The sequence below is a fragment of the Syzygium oleosum genome, unplaced genomic scaffold, assembly GCF_021117445.2.
Source record: "Syzygium oleosum isolate NSW1041296 unplaced genomic scaffold, Sole_v2.1 Sole_v2.02, whole genome shotgun sequence".
Taxonomy (NCBI): domain Eukaryota; kingdom Viridiplantae; phylum Streptophyta; class Magnoliopsida; order Myrtales; family Myrtaceae; genus Syzygium; species Syzygium oleosum.
This window is the reverse complement of record NW_026607486.1, coordinates 859,561-876,648: the sequence shown is the minus strand read 5'-3', so window position 1 is coordinate 876,648 and position 17,088 is coordinate 859,561. Positions and strand designations below refer to the sequence as shown.

The 17,088-nt window shown below is 42.3% G+C and overlaps 3 protein-coding genes across 5 annotated transcripts in view; 1 reads left to right on the top strand and 2 right to left on the bottom strand.

Annotated features, from left to right (window-relative positions):
* The window catches only part of LOC115686822 (uncharacterized), a 48,830-nt gene that overhangs the window by 29,779 nt on the left and 1,963 nt on the right, over window positions 1-17,088 (bottom strand). The window lies entirely within an intron of this gene.
* LOC115686817 (receptor protein-tyrosine kinase CEPR2) lies at window positions 5,170-9,960 on the top strand. Its single transcript, XM_030612225.2, has 3 exons — window positions 5,170-5,757; window positions 6,462-9,147; window positions 9,302-9,960. Exons 2-3 carry the CDS (start codon window positions 6,552-6,554, stop codon window positions 9,673-9,675), a joined length of 2,970 nt encoding a protein of 989 aa, XP_030468085.2. The 5' UTR covers window positions 5,170-5,757; window positions 6,462-6,551; the 3' UTR covers window positions 9,676-9,960.
* Window positions 10,956-15,428, bottom strand: LOC115686824 (adenylate kinase, chloroplastic). Of its 3 annotated transcripts, none has more exons than XM_030612238.2 (7): window positions 15,041-15,428; window positions 14,874-14,969; window positions 12,941-13,069; window positions 12,736-12,870; window positions 12,316-12,462; window positions 12,097-12,171; window positions 10,956-11,440 (listed from the first exon to the last, which is right to left on the bottom strand). In XM_030612238.2, the coding sequence occupies exons 1-7, from the start codon at window positions 15,308-15,310 to the stop codon at window positions 11,336-11,338; spliced, it is 957 nt and encodes a 318-aa protein (XP_030468098.2). In that variant the 5' UTR covers window positions 15,311-15,428; the 3' UTR covers window positions 10,956-11,335. The 3 variants fall into 3 exon arrangements, with proteins under 3 accessions (XP_030468098.2, XP_056164172.1, XP_030468099.2); XM_056308197.1 differs by having other exon boundaries at window positions 15,065-15,427; XM_030612239.2 differs by having other exon boundaries at window positions 15,104-15,417.

The following is a 17,088-nucleotide window of genomic DNA, read 5'->3' as shown; positions in this document are numbered from 1 at the left end:
TGTGAATCCCACATATTCTTTAAGCGCGATCGGCTCAATCTAATAAATTTAGCCTCTACAATACTCATAGCTCAAGAACTAAATGCGAGCTTACGAAATCGACACTAAACAATCGGGTTTCATAGTAGCATCAAAAGTCCGTAAAAACTAGGGGTATAAATTGGAAAAGTTTTATCCACGTACCTTTTCATTGTACTTATTGTAGATGGGCTATGTCTAATGGTTTCAATCGGTATCAACTAGTATAACGTCCCAGAGTTCACGCGAAAGCAACTCGCAAGAGATAACTCATAGTCAATCTCGAAGCAATGACAACAAAGCGCGCATGCTGCTACCATTCAAAATGTTATCACTTCACGGAATCTTCTGTAGCATAAGCACGCAATTGCCTCGGGTGAAAAGTACATCGATGTATGATGCGTTAGACTTCTGTGCACTAAATTGTCCTGATGCCGGGGTTTCCTGCCACGAAGTCCTGAATCTGGAAGGAGAGAAGGACCAGTAAAGTCAAGTGATAAGAGCTGACCAATCGGCAAGGGACCAGCCTTTCCCCCTCTCTGCATGCGTAGCCCCTCGAATGTCCATTGGAAAGCAACAGTAGCACTTTGGCGCACTATAGAGCTTTGGGAAGGGAAGGACAAGAGCATCACGCAAGTTAAAAAAGGTTTAGTCTCTCTCTCTCTGTCTCTGTCTCTCTCTCGGGCATGGACAAACGAGATTACGACGCAAGATGGGGGGTTCAAATCAGCACCGTATTCGGACCGATCTCTGTTTGGTATTCCGGCACGCCCCTGCAAGCATCTTCTTTTGGGCATGATGCCATATCCCTCCTTATCATTCTCATCAAGCCCCGCCCAGGCCACCACGGATCATGTCGTTGCCGTGGTGTTTTATCTCCTCTCTCTCGGGAAAATTATCAAAAAACTCCTAAACGTATTATAATCGTTCTAAATCAGTCATAAACCTTTTTTTTTATGTGCAAATTTAGTCATGAACCTTTTGCATTTGTACCAATTCAATCCATCCGATCAATCTTGGCCGGCCGACGCTAACATGGATGCTAACCGACGCTGACGTGGCAATTTTTAAATATATATTTTTTCGAATTTTTTAATTAACTTTTTATTCTTTTCTTTTTATTTTTCCTTTTCCTTTTATTTTTTTCCCATGGCCACTGTGGGGGAAAAAAATAAAAGAAGGAAGAAAAAGAAAAATAACAAATAAAATAACAAATTAATAACAAATTTGGAAAAAATATTTAAAAATTGCCACATTAGCATCCGCCAGCGTTCACGTCAGCGCCAGCCTGCTAAAATTGGCTGGATGAACTGAATTGACACAAATGCAAAAGGTTCAGGACTGAATTGCACAAAAAAAAAAAGGTTTATGACTGATTTGGCATAATTACAATAGGTTTAGAACTTTTTGGTAAGTTTCCTCTCCTCTTTTGGTACCAGGGTGGGTTAGTTGCAACCAATTCGATTTACCTACGACACGGTTAGCCGGTTGACGACGATGTTGCGATCGTAAATCGTGTACGATGGACGGTGTTGGGTCGTACGTCGTATGTTAAACGGATCTCCGTGTTATTAAGAATTCTCGGCAACTCTTTTTCTTTGTTGCAGAATTTATTTAAGAGATATTAGTTTCACGATTAGTCGAATCGAACAAGTGACTTCTCTCGTTTCCTTTCTTTTTACTATTTTCGAAGTTCTTTTATTTTTCCCCTCATTAAGTCATATATAATTGGTAATTTCAAGGTACGATATTCAAGAGATAAAATAAAAGGAAAGAATCACCAAAAATCCAAAACTATACTTATTATGACACATTTATCATAAACTTTTCCATAACACCAAAAATTCCAAACTTGAAACTATGTAAAACATATACTCTTCGTCAAAGTTCCGTCAATAAGGACCGTTAAAAATTTGCCTACATTGACGCCGGAAAAGTAAATGTTATTAACATGGCACTCAGTGGCTTAAGTGAAATGAAAACGACATTGTTTTGACTGAAAAATCATTTGATAGAACCTTGACGGAGAGAAAATGTGTCACATAGGTACGAGTTTGAGATTTTTTTTGTCACAAAAGAAAGTTTGGGATAAATGTGTTCCAGTAAGCATAGTTTGAAGTTTTTGCTGTCACACAAAAAGTTAAGAGTGAATGTGTCATAATAGGCATATTTTGAAAGTTTTTTTTATAACTTTTTGGGTTAATACTACGAAAAACCCTAAACTGGTACATTTGTGACACATTTACTCCAAACTATTTTTTTGACCATAGAAAACCCCAAACTGGTACACATGTGACAATTTTACCCCAACCAATTTTTAAAATTATTTTTTTGAATTTTTTCTTTTTTCTTCACTTCAACCTCTGGCCGGTCTCCGGTCCGGCGACCGGCTAGAGGCGGAAGCCGGCGAGGGCCGCCCTCGGCAGCCACTGGCGAGGGCCGCCCTCGCTGGACTCGGCAAGGGCAACCCTCGCCGGATCTAGCGAGGGCCGCCCTTGCCCGACTCAGGCGAGGGCCGTCCTCGCCCGCCTAGGCGAGGGCTGCCTCACCCGAAGCCGGCGAGGGCAGCCTTCGCCCGACGCAGGCGAGGGTCGCCCTCGCCTGAGTCGGGCGAGGGTCGCCCTCCCCGGGCGGGCGAGACGCCTTCGCCCGACACCGGAGAGGGCAACTCTCGCCCGACGCAGGCGAGGGTCGCCCTTCCAAATCCGGCGAGGGCGGCCCTCGCCCGATACCGGGAGGGTCGCCCTCGCCCGAGTAGGGCGAGGATCGCCCTTGCCCCGGGCGGGCGAGGCGCCCTCGCCCGACGCAGCGAGGCGGCCCTCGGCCGATACCGCACGAGGCGGCCCTCGCCCGACGCAGGCGAGGCGGCCCTCGCCGTCTGCCCGAGGGCGGCCCTCGCCGACGCAGCGAGGCGGCCTCGCCGATCTGCGGCGAGGGTCGCCCTCGTCGGATCTGGCGAGGACGGCCCTCGCCTGACGCCGGCGTCGGGCGGCTCTCGCCGGCGACCGGTCAGAGGTTGAAGATAAAGAAAAAAAAATAAAAGGAAATAAATAAATAAAAATTCGAAAAAAATAAAAAAATAATATTAAAATTTAAATTCAGGGTAAAATTATCACGTATGTACCAGTTTGGGGTTTTTTGTGGTAAGTTCAGGGTAAAATTGTCACAGATGTACCAGTTTGGGGTTTTTGATGGTCAAAAAAATAGTTCGGGGTAAAATTATCACAGGTGTACCAGTTTGGGGTTTTTTATGGTCAAAAAAATGGTTTGGGGTAAATGTGTCACAAGTGTACCAATTTAGGGTTTTTCGTGGTATTAACCCTAACTTTTTTCCATAAAATGAATAAGTAAAGTTTAAGAGTGTCCGGCCAAAATTAAAATAACAAAAGTCCAAGTCTTTTTTGGGGTCACTAGTGCCAAATTTGTAACCGGCATTAATTTGATGCCATCCACTTCATTTACCATAAACCATCTCGAATCTTCTCGAGGTAACAACACCGCGAAACACGAGATGATAATAGGAGTGACGGTTGTGAAGACGTTATCGAGTACATTGGACGTATACCAATTCAGTGCGTTTCACTTTTTAGATCATGTGAGTCTCGTGTGAATTCTTAATAACATTAAAGAGTTCGAATACAACAGGAGATTCGGTTAAGGGTTTTCCCGACGTGGCACTAGACCAACCTCGTTTTTCTCTATGTGTTTTGACCGGACACGACTCTTTTCTAACCCAGACAAGTCGCAAATCCCCGCGATAAAGCATGCTCATCCAACCCCCTTTTTTTTTGTCTTCATCCTCATCCCCTCCGTACAAAAAAAGCAGAGGATGTAGCCCCAATTTCAGTATTTACATAATTTTCATTTAGAATCATCTTTATTACATTCAATTTTTTTTCACATTTTTGCAATGCCAATTTTTCGACCGAAAATGCTGACGAGACGGACACGTGGCAGCGGCGTGGCATTTCGAAAAAATTCGCCGCATAATCTTCGCACCACCTCGACCTCGCGTCGGGGTCGAGAGAGCGGTCGAATTCCAATGGGCAAACACATCCAATAACATAATCGAAAGTTTAGTGCATTGAATAGCTGAAACCCAAAAAAATGAACGACCTCACGATAAACTCCGCTAGGATTTAATACGTCGGCTGTCCTAGTTAAGCTTCCGAAGCGTCAGTTAGATTTAATACGTCGTCTCTCGTGTTAGATATTAACACGAGACAAGCGTCATTAGATATTAATGCTCTTTCCATTAAGGATATAGCGTGGATAGCGAGCCATTCGAACGTCGATGCCGTACGTCCCGATCGGGAGGCTCACCAGGTCTAACAATCGAGATGGGCTCGATGCAATCGAACCCTAGTGGGGCTCATCGGGACACATAATCCCGTCCTGCACCTCGTCAGGACTCGTCGATCGGACCATAAAAAATTGGGATAATGACACAAACAGTCGCTGAACTATGGCTCAATGTGCAAATTGGTCAATGAACTTTTAATTTGTTCAATGTAGTCCCCGAACTTTAGCCTAATGTTCAATTTAGTCCCCGAACTTTTAATTTGTTCAATGTGGATCTGGACTTTTGGTTCATGTTCAATTTAGTCCCTAAACTATATGAAAATATTCAATGTGGTCCCTGAACTAAAATTAATGGAAGGACTACATTAAACATTTTTATATAGTTCGGAGACTAAACTGAACATGTTCAGGTGTCATATTGAACAAATTAAAAGTTCAGGGACGAAATTATACATTGGATAGTTCAGGGGCTACATTGAATAAATAAAAAGTTCATGAACCATATTGCATATTGAGCCAAAATTTCAGGGACCATTTACGTCATTATCTCTAAAAAAAATCCCCCAGAAAATCTCGTGCATCATGCGAACAGTGTCCGAGAAATATTCTAATATATATTTTTTAGAGCAAATCAGGACAGGAGCTAATGATGCACGCGGAAAACACAACTCGAGAAATGGCAAAGTTTCTTTTTTCTTTTCTTGCCCCTCGACGGCAAATACCTCGTCACTCAAGTGGGCCCCCACCCCACTCTCTCTTTGTCCGAGCCCTCAGCGATTGGTCAAAAGGCAGCAACGAGGAAACACTGCACTGCTGCTTTCGAACCATCCATCCATCACTGATAACTCTCTCTCTCTCTCTACCTTCTCTCTCTTCTTCTTCTTCGCCTTCTTCTTCGCTGTCGAAGAGCTTTATAATTCAGACGCGAAGATCACATACAGACAAACCCAGTTCGTGAATGCTTCGTCGTCGCTGGCGAGGTTCCCGCGGACGCCTTCCTTGCCCGCTCCCGCTCCGAGTCCTCCGCCAGCCATGGGAGAAACGAGGCGCGCCGGGAGCGCGAGGTTGATGGAGAGTGGTTGAGGAGCATGCATTGATGGGTCTTTAGTTGACTGCTCCCCCCACGCTTCCTTCTCCTCGGGAAACCTCCATTTCGGCTCATTTAAACATCGATCCCCGCCTTCGAGGTAACCAACCCCGTTTTCCCATTCTCCCCGCGCCCCCTCCTCCGTTCGTCCCCCCCGGCGCGCTTTTTTAAGCGTTCTCGGGAACCGCCGCTCCTTCCCGTCTTCCTAGGCTCCGGCGGCACGCGCGCCCCGCTATATAGCGAGTGTAGCGGCCTCTTCCCCGAGCATTCGAGGTGGGAGCGCCGAACTGCGACGCGGCCTGCTCCTTCGGAGTCGCCGACCTTGGACGGAAGTTTTTTTGGCCTTTCAGGTTCCTGTCTCGCCCTCTCTTTACCCATCGTTCTTGTTCTGAGATTGCGAGGCTAATAACGTCGTTGCTTCTACGGTGAGGCGAAGTGGGCTCGCTCAGGACATGCGTTGCGCTCACTCGTTGATTGAAGTGATCGTGGATTTGAATTATTATTATTACAACGGTGAATATAATAATACAATATGGAGAATTAGGTGGCGTTAGGTTCGATTTGATTGTACTACCGAGGGTGATCCTCGTTCGCTTTTTAGCCTTTCTCCATAGATGTCCGCTTTTGTCAAAAAGGCGTCTTGGATTGCTCTTCACTTAGTCGCGCCATGGATGAGGAGCCGATGATTCTGCAATTATGGCGGACTGTACGAAACTGATTAATGAATGATTTGGAGGGAAAAGATCGAAGCTTTAAATAAGATTAAATGTATTAGGTGTGGTAGTGGACTAATGAGTGACTTCAAAGTGTAGTGATCTTCCCTCTATCTTTCTTTTCTGTATTTGCAAGAATCCACAGCTACAAACGAATTGACGTATTAACGTCATCCGTCTCTAGCTCGCTCGCTCGCTCGCGTCGCTATCGCGTCTGTTAATTTGCTCAATAGATTAGTGTATTGTTTCTGTCTTCTGTATGTCTCTTTATCTTATTCATATGCTTCGTGGAATCATTGTTGGGTATAGAAGTAATGTCTGATCTTCGGCTCTTTTCGCAGGATGGTGCTCATAACCGACGCGCATAGCGCCTCTGGTTCTTGAACTTCGATCGGGAGGACCACCTTCTCCTGCGATTCCCTTTGTGCCAAATGACTCTTCTGGCACCGGGCTTCTTCGCAATGGCCAGAGCCTCCCTCCTCTGTTTACCGTTTCGGTTCATCATGGTTTCCCTCGTTTTGTTCTGCTGCCGAGTCCCGCCATGCACGGCCCTGACGGTTGAGACCCGGGCGCTCCTCGAAATCAAGGCTCAGCTGAAGGACCCTTGGAACATGCTCGAGTCCTGGAGAGAAACGGGGTCTCCGTGCGACTTCTTCGGGGTCACTTGCGACCCGGTTTCTAAAGAAGTTGTGGGGATATGGCTTCACAACCAATCTCTCTCGGGGACGATATCGCCTTCCATTTCAAAGCTCAGGAGCCTGGTCTCTCTTTCGCTGCATTCAAATTCCATTTCCGGGAAGATCCCTGGAGAGCTTGCCAATTGTAGCAATCTCAAAGTCTTGAAGCTCTCTGGCAATCAATTGGTGGGAAGAGTGCCGGACCTTTCTCCGCTGAAAAGCCTCAAGTTTCTTGATATTACATCGAATCAGCTGTCCGGCGAATTGCCGGGGTGGGTAGCTAATTTGACAGGGCTGGTTTCTCTGGGTCTTGGTGATAACAATTACGATGAGGGTGAAATCCCTGAGAGTCTTGGGAATCTGAAGAACTTGACTTGGCTCTTCTTGGGCAGATGCCACTTGAAAGGAGAGATCCCGGAATCCATCTTCGAACTCACCGCGCTCCGGACTTTGGATTTATCAGTAAACGAGATCTCGGGGACATTGTCGAAATCAATTGCCAAATTACGAAATCTTAAACAGATCGAGCTCTTTCGTAACAACTTGACCGGAGAACTCCCGCCTGAGCTGGTGGAGCTCACAGACCTGCAGCAATTCGACATATCTGCTAATAACTTGCACGGTGTATTACCTCCGGGAATTGATAACCTTAAGAACTTGACGGTTTTTCAGCTATATGAAAACAATTTCTCTGGGGTGCTTCCCGAAGGGTTCGGGGACTTACGTCACCTCATTGGGTTTTCGATCTACAGGAACAGTTTCTCTGGCAATTTCCCGGCCAATCTCGGTCGATTTTCTCCTCTCAAAAGCATAGACATATCCGAAAACCAGTTTTCAGGTGAGTTCCCGAGGTTCCTGTGTGAAAACAGGACCTTGCAGTTCTTGCTTGCTCTGGGAAACAACTTTTCAGGCGGCCTGCCCGATTCTTATGCTGAATGTAAGTCCCTTGAGAGATTTAGAGTAAACCAGAATCAATTATCGGGGCCAATTCCAGACGGGGTGTGGGCGTTACCCTATGCAAGACTGATTGATTTCGGTGATAATAATTTCAATGGAGTTGTATCATCAGACATTGGCAACTCTACCAATTTGAATCAGTTGGTGCTACAGAATAACAGGTTTTCAGGCGAGATTCCATCCGGACTGGGCAAACTTAGGAACTTGGAGAAACTTTATCTGATGAATAACAATTTTTCTGGTAATATACCGCCTGAAATCGGCAATCTCGGGCAACTCGGGTCCTTGCATTTGGAAGAAAATTCACTGACGGGGCCGATTCCAGGGGAGCTCGGTGAATGCGGTAAATTGGTTGACTTGAATCTTGCCTTGAATGCTCTGAGTGGTGATATCCCCAACTCCCTTTCACAGATGAGCTCCTTGAACTCCTTAAATGTATCGGGAAATAAGTTAACGGGTTCAGTACCAGAGAGTTTGGCGAAATTGAAGCTAAGCTCCATTGATGTGTCTGAAAACCAATTGTCTGGTGAAATTCCTTCTGATCTGTTGAGGATAGGAGGGACCAAAGCATTTCTTGGAAACATGGGATTTTGTGTCGACCAAAATTCAGGACCGCCGGTGAATTCAGATATCAAGATTTGCAGTGAAAAGCACACTCGGAGGGGCATTTTCGCAGATAAGCTGGCTCTGTTCAGCATCATATTATCAGCTCTGGTTGTTGTCTTAGTTGGTTTACTCCTTGTTAGTTATAAGAACTTCAAATATGTCGAGGCTGATCCGGTGAATTCTATGGAGGAAGGGAAGGAAACATATCCAAAATGGAAACTTGCATCTTTCCACCAAGTGGAAATCGATGCAGATGATATATGTAACTTGGAAGAGGAAAATCTGATTGGAATTGGGGGGACTGGAAAAGTATATCGTGTGGAGTTGAAGAAAAGCGATGGGACAGTAGCTGTGAAGCAACTGTGGAAAGCAGATGGTGCGAAGCTATTGCTTGCTGAAATGGAGACTTTGGGGAATATCAGGCACAGAAATATACTCAAGTTGTATGCTTCTCTGATGAAAGGAGGTACGAGTTTCTTAGTCTTTGAATACATGGCAAATGGTAATCTGTTTCAAGCACTTCACCGACAGATCAAAGATGGTCGGCCAGAACTGGATTGGTTTCAGAGATACAGAATTGCTGTTGGAGCAGCAAAGGGAATTGCTTATCTGCATCACGATTGTTCACCTCCCATTATTCATCGCGACATTAAGTCCACAAATATTCTACTTGATGAAGATTATGAACCGAAAATTGCTGATTTTGGTATCGCCAAGACTGTTGAGAAGTCCCATAAGGGACCTAATTGTAGCCGTCTAGCTGGAACTCATGGCTATATTGCTCCAGGTGAGTTTTCGATATACAGCAGACCCCATTTATTTGACTTTTCTAAAATTTGTTTTGAGTTTTTGCTTGTGTAATGTTAAAGTTCATATTGGACATATTACTACACTTTCTTCACATCAATATCTTTCTTTTTTCCTTTTTTTTTCCTTTGCAGAGCTGGCTTATACACTTACAGTGAGTGAAAAGACTGATGTATACAGTTTTGGAGTCGTTCTGCTAGAAATCGTCACCGGTAGACAACCGCTCGAGGACGAGTATGGTGAGGGAAGAGACATCGTTCACTGGACGCTAACTCATCTTAGCAACCGAGCAAATGTCCTCAAAGTACTAGACGATAAGGTGGTATCCAACTCCATTGAAGATGACATGATCAAAGTGTTGAAAGTTGCAGTTCTCTGCACCGCCAAACTCCCATCTCTGCGTCCAACTATGAGAGAGGTTGTAAGCATGCTCAGTGATGCTGAACCGTGCACATTAAGGTATACGGAAAATGATGCTAATAAGAATGGAAGGTCTGTCTTTGGTTAACTTCTCTATCACTAGCATAAACTAAGGTCAAGCTTCAAGCTCTTATGTAAAGGTGGGTGCCTAAAATGCTTCTCAGCTATTCCATATGTGTGGTACTGGCAAGTTTTTGGTTGTTAATAGCAGCAGTAGGTTTACCATCACATGAAGTGAATGCATTTTTCTGGGATATAGGTTTTCTAGATAGCCTACTTCGGTGTGATTATTTAGGTATCTCAAGCTGTTTGCGTGTACATAACTTATGCTAATACCAGCAATAAACTTTCGTCCTGCCGTGTTCTACTTAAAGCAGTCATTCCTATCCATCTCTGTAAGCACAACCGGAAAACAGACGTCTGCAAAATGAATTGATTCGTACGGTGTCGCATGATGTTTGAAGGTTGAAATGCGTTCATACAGAATGCTGAAACTGTAAGAAGAGGTTTTGTTCATTTCAACCGTTAATGAAATCATATAAGTTCACATTTTGCTCAATGGGGGATCTCTCTCTCTCTCTCTCTCTCTCTCTCTCTCTCTCTCTCTCTCTCTCTCTCCTTATTTTCTGTTTTATATTGAATGAATAGCATGTCGCATTGATGTCAATGGTAATGCATCTTGCTCCCACAAATTTGTTGTTAGATCCGGAAGATGAAGCGGAGAACGAATGTGGAAAGCGGAATGGTATCTACACATACGTGGGCCTCCATTTCTGATGCATATGATGACCAGCATCATCCTAAGCTTAGACCTTAATTTGGACGGAAAGAGAAAACAAACCAGTGCATTTAAAGGCTCTGTTTCCATGGGTTACCCCTTATTTTGGATTTATCGATACCGTCTTCTTAATTCTCAGATTAATGTTCCAGTTTCAGCTAAACTGGCACTTTACCTTTGCCAGATAATGATGCATCTTCGAAACATTCGAAATGCAAATCTCTTTGGTAGTAAGCGCCCAAACTTCATTGTCAACATTAACGAAATACAAAGGAGAGCATAAAATCAAGAAATTTTTTCGGGTCCAGTGGTAACTTAAGGACCTGGAAAACAAAGATGAACATCCAGTCAAAGTCTGGTGATAATAACACGAATTGTTCAGTCAATTTCTTGTGCTGATAAGCGAACCACCCGATTCCGTCATATTTCTATACAGAGCATCGTATGAAAGGATTCTTGCATGGAAAGACGTGCCTAATTTAAGAGAGTTTCTCTCAATCTCTGTTCAAGATTTCAATCTCTCGGTAGATCCTTCTCGGATATAACAGAAATAACAGGCAGAGTTCTTCCAGTGTATCATGTACAGAACAGGAAGAAAACAAACTGCATTTCTAATTTCTGACTCATAACTTAAGTACACTTCACAGTCGATAGTGAAGAGTGGACATAACCTGAAGTCTCAACATCATACAAACAATGGAACGAGCCCTATGTAGGTTAGAATTTGACTGGCACCTTGGCCTACATATTCCATTATAAAATCATAAATGACAAGCTTCCCTTCAAGTAATCGGTATGGACCAATGATATCATTTAGGCCAAACTTCTTTTTTTCAAAAAATTACACTAGGAGGAACATCAACTTTGTGAGTGCCCGACAAATTCAAGCTTCAGCGTCGCATTTTTCATAACAGTGATGGAAAACCGTTCAAAAAAGTTGTCTCAATAGTTGTTCAGTATTCTTCGTCTACTATGCTGCAAGAGATCCCGAAGTAGCTTTCCCTTGTTCAAGAAGTTTCGAGAGAGCATTATCAATTTGGGCAAACACATTCTCCTTTGGAGCGTCTCCATTTACCTGATCAGATTAATTAATCATTTTACACAAAAGTTTCCAGACACTTAAATGTGTATGAATGTAAATGAGTCGTATATATGTATATGCATCTAGCATGTATGATAGGTACTATTCTATGCGGATTACACTGGGAATCTCAGAGAATCCAAGCATCAAGGAAAGATTACATCGAGACAGACTTCGCAGTTGACCAATCACAAATCAAAATGTCTTTAGCCGATTTTCTGCACTAGCGTATCTTCCACACTCCGGTTCAAAGGTCAAAATGCAATCCTCTTTGCATCCTCAAATGAAAGGTTAAAGAATTCATAGGTCAAAATGCTGTCCTCTCCGTCTCTTCACGTCATAGGTTAAGGTATCTATAGTAGCTTTGGAGTTGACATATTGACTATGTCTGGCTGTTTTTGCTATAGGAAGAAGTTGGCAATATGATCTATTTAGAACTGTCATATTGACAAAGTAAGATTTATATAACTAGTGATGCAAAGAAGGGTTTTGTGAAGGTGATATAAGCAAAATTCTAGTGATCTGCTACTGAAATGACAGTGATAAGTAACATATATTACATGATCGTAATTTGTATAATGTGTTAGTAACTGGCAAATTGTCTAGCCGGAAGCCTAGTCTAGAGAGAGAGAGAGAAAGAGAGTGCGTGCCTTGATTGTTATGTCTTTATACATTGAAAGCACTGCTTCCACATTTTGATGATGAGTGCGCAACCGCAACTTCACCTAGAAGAAATCAAAATACACACGGAGTCAAAGAAGCACATAATGGCCCCCAATAGATTTTTAAGATTATGGCTTCAGTTACTCGATACCATAGCTCTAAATATGTATTCCCTTGACCTTTGGTATGTGTATATATCGACATACCTTTTCTTCGGTATCATCAAACCTCCGTGTCAATCTGGCAGCGATCTCTTCAGTCTCTGGAGGAGAATACTTCAAGTGATATATCCTACCAGTAACAGGATCTAACCGTCTGCCAACAACTCTTTCCACAAGAATCTCTTCAGGGACCTAGCAAACACAGTGGATATTGCAAATAATAATTACGGATATCCCAGTCTCAATCTTTTCTCATCCAACACCTATGCAGCAGGTACGTAAAGTAAATTCCGCCCAGTTACCATATAATATCCCGAAAAAATATATTCCAACCAATTCAGTCATTAAAAATAAGATGACTGTGGAAAAAAAAATAAATACGTCACCAACTCAAACAGGAGCTTAAGGTCAATCCAAAGGCTAAATGCAAAATAACAACAAAAAATAGAAACTACAGATTCTTACTTCCAAAAGAATGAAAAGATCTGCCTGGAGCCCAAATTCTTGCAGAGCTGTGGCTTGGGATAAGCTCCTGGGGTATCCATCTAAAAGCCAACCATTTTCTAGGGAATCTGATTGCAACAGCCGCTCCTTAACCATCTAAGGGTCAAATATAAGGAAGCATCAGCACGAGCAATTACTATATTTCAAAAGAATGTGCTGTCCCTACCATTACAACTATTTCGTCAGGGACCAATTGCCCTTTCTCCATATACTCCTTTGCTCGCTTCCCATTTTCACTCCCAGCTGCGACTTCTGCCCGTAACAGATCCCCAGCAGCAATGTGCACCAAACCGTACTGCATATATGAGGACGAATTGATTCAATCTGCTTTTTCTCACGGGCCACCCCAAAGTGTGATAAAAGCAGTAACTCATAGAGACAATGACATTATATCGTTCAAAGGGAGGAAGATACATGTTAAAAGGAAGGAGAGATTATTATAAAGTTTCCTTTAATGTTGATATAAGAACTATTACCACTACAACATTACATCATCCTATGGCTAGTAGCCAAAGATTCAAGTACACGTTTCTTGGCTGAGACAATATTGACTCCATGTGTCTGATTCAAGAACAGTTCCCGCTGAAACATCTCTATTACAGCTAGAGTTGGCCCATGGACACAAAGCACAGGTAAGGAGTTAAATATCCCTCTAGATGTTTACTCATTGGATGCTTGTAGGCATCTGATAATCAACTTTATGGTGTAAAATACATGGCTGTCCAGCAATATTGCTGACTCTTTTATGGAAAAAATTAACTCCTTCAGAAAAATAGACATATCCACTCATAGGTAATAAATGAAGCACAGCCGCAAAATGCAAATTGACTTATTTCCACTTACCTTTTATTTTTAACCTAATGAGCTAAAGTTTCAAGCACCGGTCACTCTTGTCCTCTCAGTATTTTTATAATAAACTTCTCATTATAGTCTCGGTATTTCTATAATTAATGTTAGATTCATTTGCCAAATATATATATAAACACACACACTACTTTACAAGGCCAGAAAAAGTTTCTCAAGTAAAACAAGCTTTAATAATAGGTCCCTTAAATTGAAGGAAATCTAGTAAAGAAAAGCGATCACCAAATTCCTGCTGAGCAAGGTACTGAAGTAAATTGGTCCAAGGAAAACCATGATATAACTGCAAAGGAGGCTCATTTTGAAAATGATCTCTAAAAAATTTAGCCAACCTTAAAATTTGATAATCGTTCTGCCTGACCTACTTCCTCTAATTACTTTTCTCTACTTCTCAAGAAAGAAAGAAACAGGGGATTGCATCGAAATGTATGATCAGGTATTCCACCAAAACTAGAGAAGTATGATATGAGAATCTTTCAGTTTATTTTTCCCATCCCTTTCACTTATTATCAAAAGGTCTCTAAGGAAATGCAAAATCAGATCCCAGAAGCAGATCATGCGGAGAAAATAATTTAGACAAACATATTTCAGCGTGGCAATTATATCGACCAGTTTAAGAGAGTATTCTCTCATAAAAGGAGAAACAAACTTGACAGTCCTTAGATAAACAGCGTTTCTTGCTTTCCTCGGAAACACACTCAAATTGCATATGCAGCTGCCAAGTTCATGCTTGATTAATCAAATTAGATGGTAGAAACTGTCAACTATGCGTGGTGAACTAAGAAAGGAAGAAAAAGATATATAGAGACTGATGAGTGCTTGGAGAAGGCCACCAGTGTATGTTTCTTTTGCCAAATTGCCAGTATTACCAGTTCGGCATGCCATAAGAATAGACTGCAAGGTCATTCACATTTGATGTAAGGCAAATCCAGATTAAGTACCGACGCTTCAAAAAGATTTCATTTTGAGCCAGCATTCGCGGCTCCTAAAGAATCATGCCGAACTAAATCCACTAACCAACCGAACTAGTGGACTTCAAAAAACTCTCCTGATGGGGCGCATCACCGTCGAGTCTCCAGCTCAGTTAACCATAACCACATCAGCTCTTTAGATCAATGAGCATCGGAGCTATGTGGACGTATACGACATATTACCAAACACATGGAATGCAACGGAATTCCCGAAAAGAGAAAGCCACCCAACAATGATCAAGAGTTCAGCCAAAGAAATACTCTTACTTTCTTAGTGATGAGCTCACACTGAGTCCCTTTACCCGAAGCGGGCGCTCCAGATAACATTATCTTCAATGGGTCGGGCTTGGCCATTGCCACCAGCTGCCACATAAACCAAAAGATGAAAATTTTAAAAAACAGGAACAACAAAGATTCAAACTTTTGCTTCAGACCTCGGGAATAAAGCTTTTCACGACCTCAAGACTATAGTCCCGAATCGAATCGCTTCTGCTTACCGCGAGTTTGGAACGCCGCGCGAAAGGGGCGTTCTTGATATGGGACGCATGGAAACGACGACATGGGGCGGGATCTTTACCGAGAAAATGCAAACTGGAAGCGAAAATCTTGCGGGAATTCGAAGGGGAATCACAAGCAAGAAAGTGGGTTCGGGGCTGTGGCTTGGCTGCTTCTACTGGCATGTGCCCAGAGCAAGCCATAGCCATCTCTCTCTCTCTCTCTCTCTCTCTCTCTCTCTGTGAGACAGAGGGAAGACGTTATTGGTATTAGCTTGCCATTCTGCGGGGGGTACGGAAGAGGATATGTTCTTGGAGTTGGCGAATGGCGGTAGTAAAAGTAGGTACTTACCTTCCCACCAGTTATCGAATTGATCAGGATAAACCTGCCTGAACTATCTTTAGTTTAGCGGAAGGAAGGAAAGATGAAAAAGAACGTACTTTTCTTGGTCTAAATTTTTTTGGTTCTTTATCATATTTCGTCCAAATTTTCATTCGCATTTTCCCTCGTTCTCCTCACATAGCTTAAATCTTAGCTCATCTGGTGAAATTAAATCGTGGGTTTGTTCGGATGATAAGCGTGTTCGTCTTTCTCGTTCAAGATTTGGGTTTGAATCGCCACGCTTGTGCATTCTCCTAGGACCACCTCAGGGTCATAAATCTATGTGTTTTCGGTAATTACCCAATATGTGTGCAACGAGAAAACTGTCATTCACAATAGAGACTAATCGGATATTCAAAGAGTTTCAAACACCTATTGATAAAAAAAAAAAAAGAACTATATAGTGAATTATTTTGTTGAGACTGAGCCATACTCGAAACATGTTACTTGTAAATTGCAAATAGGAAAATCTCTAATTAGATACTAGATTTATGGGTTGGTATGAGTTTATCTATCCAATTATGCACCCTTCATGTAAAAAGTTTATCTCAATAAAAATGTTGATCTTCGTGCTTTGGCATATCTCGATAAATGAATTATCCAATAATGGAACAGAAAAATTCTATGATTGTAATCCTGGACAACACACCTTTGGGATAGTCTCACTGATTCACAGTAAAATTTTAGATGATTTTACTTCCTTAAGAAGGTCTCCTTTTTTTTTTTTATCTCACTTCTCGCTTCTATGTACATGTATATACGGTACTCACGGAGATTGAACTTCAGACCTGGGTACTCTTCAGCCCTATTCTCCAGTCCCTTGACTAGCAGGGTCACATGCCCGTTGGCCCCTAAAAAGTTGCACGCCACATTTTTCAAAGAATAAATTCAATTTCAGTTAAAAGTTTACCAACCGTAGTTGACGTGGGTAGCGAACCGACCGTCGACCGCCGGAACCGGACCGAACGGCGTTGAACCGCCCACCCGCCCACCGACGACCTAATATAATAATAATATATTTTATTTTTAAATTTTTAATTAAAAATCGACAAAAAAATTTAAAAAAAGAAGAAAAATTGTTATCATATCTGACACTCTTTAGCCTGATCATTTTTCCCATAATTAATGACCACTTGATTTATGATGATGGATTAATATAATCATCAGAGTGAATGTATAAAAGTTATGTTATTTTCTTGTTCTGATCGATATCACGTTTTTTTTTTTTCTAGGAAAACTTGAGTTATGACGAAAGCCCCTCCGTTGGGTCCAGAACGACGACCCCATTTTAACTCAGATGGTTTTGAACCGCCACTGACAGCACACCTAGTGGCGTGAAACCACTTGAAAACAAAGTGATGGGACGAACCAAAGGGACGAATAAATTTTGGCCCAAGATAAAATAAAAGATATTATATGTTGTAAGCCACATCAACGTTAGGGGTACTATTCAATTGAATTAGACAATTCAAAAGATGCTCAACACTCTACACGTCATGTCGTTTTTGTGAATGAAGTCGAATCTACATTAGTAGCCACGAAGAAAGTGGAAAGACAGCTAACATGAAACGGCATGTTATTAAGTGTACCATAGAGAGGTTAAGAG

Excerpts from the sequence above, each read along its gene's own strand:
- LOC115686817 (XM_030612225.2), top strand. The coding sequence starts at position 6,552 with ATGACTCTTCTGGCACCGGGCTTCTTCGCAATGGCCAGAGCCTCCCTC. Across the intron at positions 9,148-9,301 it reads TCATGGCTATATTGCTCCAG|AGCTGGCTTATACACTTACA; the intron begins GTGAGTTTTCGA and ends TTTCCTTTGCAG.
- LOC115686824 (XM_030612238.2), bottom strand. The coding sequence starts at position 15,310 with ATGGCTATGGCTTGCTCTGGGCACATGCCAGTAGAAGCAGCCAAGCCA. Across the intron at positions 13,070-14,873 it reads GTGAGCTCATCACTAAGAAA|TACGGTTTGGTGCACATTGC; the intron begins GTAAGAGTATTT and ends TCATATATGCAG. Across the intron at positions 12,172-12,315 it reads TTGATGATACCGAAGAAAAG|GTGAAGTTGCGGTTGCGCAC; the intron begins GTATGTCGATAT and ends GATTTCTTCTAG.